At 33.8% G+C, this 3122-nt stretch overlaps 1 protein-coding gene across 1 annotated transcript; it reads right to left on the reverse strand.

The window, feature by feature from the left end:
* Positions 1–489: 489 nt before the first annotated feature.
* LOC114316964 (uncharacterized) lies at positions 490–2629 on the reverse strand. The gene is made up of 2 exons (XM_028263672.2): positions 2229–2629; positions 490–1544 (listed from the first exon to the last, which is right to left on the reverse strand). Exons 1-2 carry the CDS (start codon positions 2280–2282, stop codon positions 858–860), a joined length of 741 nt encoding a protein of 246 aa, XP_028119473.1. The 5' UTR covers positions 2283–2629; the 3' UTR covers positions 490–857.
* Positions 2630–3122: the final 493 nt, after the last annotated feature.

Consider the following 3122-nt stretch of genomic DNA (forward strand, 5'->3'; position numbering starts at 1 on the left):
TCTTTGTATTATAAGTTTTCACATAAAAGTCAAATATTCATACATAAGTTTCTGAATAAAAAGCATTTGTTTAAATATAAACAATTGAATATAATATATATTTGAATAATTACTTTTTTTTTTTATAAATTTATGTCCGAACATTTGAATTGTGTTCAGAAATTTATACAAATAGTGTATAGTATACTAATATTTTTTGTTGAGTGCAAATAGAATTTCTCCATACCAATCATAGGAAGAAAAACAGAAAAAAACACTAACCCCTTAATTTTGAGAAGATCACAGTAGAAGCCTTCATGTAGAGAGATATGCTACTACATGGTGATTAGTCTGCTGATGAATGCAATGGCTTTTAATCATAAAAGAGTCCCCACAGTGAATCTCGTAGCTTGTATTCGAATCTCGAATTTGTAAAATAATTTAAAAATAGAAAGAAAAGAAGATGACAAAAAGAAAAGAAAGAAAAAGGACAAGGATATGGCAAAAATAATTACGTAGAAGCTAAATTTTTTTTTTTTCCTCTCTTTACAAATTCATCCACAAATGTAAAATCCAAACATAACCTTAGTGACTTCTTTACATAGTATGACACAATAACAATATCTCATGGTGGCATGTTGAGCACTTCCTTGATTGCAACCCACTTCTTTCACTTTCACCAATCAAATCTTCAGAATTATAGTGATATATAAACAAAAAAAAGTACGGAAAATTTATATACAAATGATGTAGCTGCATTGCGACTTGTCATTTTAAGCTAAGGTGCCCATTTAGATGACATTTAATTACAAAAATATCATCGCCTCATCATTCTGATAACAAATTTTGTATGAATATAACACTTTCCTCTTAAGCCCCTAAAGAGACTTAGGCATTCTAAAAAAATGTTCCTCACCACTGTTCTCATCAACCTTGATAACCCATTCGCTTTTACCACTTCTCTTCCCTGAACCACCACCACCACCACCACCTCTCCCTCTAGAATGGCATCCTTTGCTATGACTTTTCTTTCCAAACTCATCACCAAGTTTCCCAATCATAGTCACCTCCATTCCTTTTCCTATAGGATGTTTAGTTGACCTAACTTTCCCTTTATTTTCCATCCCTTTCACATGCCCTCCCAACCCTGTCCTCCCTTCCACCAAGTTGTCAGCCACCACCATCGATCTTGTCGGATTCACATCCAACATCTCTAGCAAATTCGTGTAGTTGTCGGTCTTGCAGTCGACTAGGGAGAAATCTATGTTCTCATAGCTTGACAAGAGCTCGGCAGGGTCACCAGTCTTGAACTCTACCATGTCATTTAGGCCTGAGTCGTCGATGACTTTTTGGGACTCACCTAGCCTTGGCTCAGGAAGTATACAGACAAGTTTGCCACCTGTTTGTCGTGCTGCCGCTGCTAAGGCTATTGTTGATGGGGATGCTGTTGGTGTGACCTCAACAATGAACTTTGCATTCATGCCTGCGGCTAAGGCTGATATGAATTCCTTGCTCTCTGGCTCTGATGTCGAACATGAATCGCATTGTTCTTCATGTTTACTGCACTGTAAGGATACAAAAGGAAAAAAGAAGAGTTAGCCTCTCTCCATTGTCTTGGAGGGTATGTATAGAAACCTTTGGAATTGAGAGAACAGTGAGCCTCAAGAAATCTTCTATCTTCAATCCTAAAAAAGCCCACAAGCATGTCTTAAAGAATCTTCAACCAATCATAATGTGCTCTTTTCTTTTGTGGTGGTAAATTAACTAGAACACAATACACAATCTTTATATACAAATAATTAAAAAAATTCTTTATAGACACAAACCTATACTATTATCTAAAGTCAAAATTACAGTTTGAAGCAAATAACAAAGTGAAACTGTGTGACACTATTCATTTACCCAAAAAACATAATTCATAACTATTTAAATAATTTTAGTTTTCGTACTTTATTCATGAGATTTTTCTTTAGGCCTCATTAAGGTCGGGTCACCCCTGTGCACATGCCTCTCTTCAACAGTTACCCACAATTCATCTGCATAGTCATTTCATTTTTCTTTCCTCAAAACATTTTCAAATTCTCCTTCTTCATCATACCCACATGTTATTGCCAAAAGCTAATATATTTATATATGCATAGACAAATTAGCATATCTATGTGTAAAAACAAACAAACAAACAAACAAAGACAGAAAGATGAAAATGCTGAATAACAAAAAAGAAAGAAAGATGAAAATGAGAAACGTACCAGTTTAAGGGTATCAAGATATGCATTTTTGGCGAAGACTGGAGACCAATCCATTCTCTCTACTTGTAACCTAGCAAAAGAGTGCTTGAATTGAAACAGAAACAAAAACAAAAAGAACCATCAATGAGAGAATGATGATGATGATGTTGGTGAGAGAGGATTTTTCTAAGGTTTTTCCTATTCTATGCTACTTCTACAATTGGGAGACAATTGAGGACATACACAATTGTCTTGTGTATATTTGGACATACACAATGTTTCTTTGTATATATTTGGAGGTGGTGATGAGTCTGATGACAGTGTGGAAACCGTGGCCGAGTACACCGGAAACTAACTTCTCAATATGGAAATGCCATTTTGACCTTTGAAATGTCATTTTTACTCTTTCATTTTTTAAAGTTCTTCATGTAACCTATCTAAAAAAAAAACGTTCATCATGTAAAATAAGATAAAGCTTTAAGGATATCCATCCTAATTTGTAATTGTCACAGCCACGTGGTTGACACATTTTTTTTTAAAAGAAAATAATTCATGTCTACAAAACATCCGTTTTGATATATATGTATATATATATATATATATTTTTTGTGGTCGAAAATCTTTGACCTTAGGAAAGTAATGAGTTTTAGTCATTGGGTCATTTCATATTAAGGCCTCGTTTGTCATAACTTAAAAAAGTCAAAAAATCACTATCATATTTAAGTCATATCACATCTCTACCACATTATTTCAAACCCAATCCATACCCAACTTATATTTCATAAAAAGTTAAAAAGTGTACTTATTTAAACCATCCCAAACCTGTCAACTTTGAAGGGTTACCTTGTCCTACATCATTTTTAGTCTATTTTGTTCATTAAATTGAACTGTTTTGTCTTTATTGAGGTTAATGAC

The sequence above is a fragment of the Camellia sinensis genome, chromosome 2, assembly GCF_055761805.1.
Source record: "Camellia sinensis isolate YWXY chromosome 2, ASM5576180v1, whole genome shotgun sequence".
In the NCBI taxonomy this organism is placed as follows: Eukaryota; Viridiplantae; Streptophyta; class Magnoliopsida; order Ericales; family Theaceae; genus Camellia; species Camellia sinensis.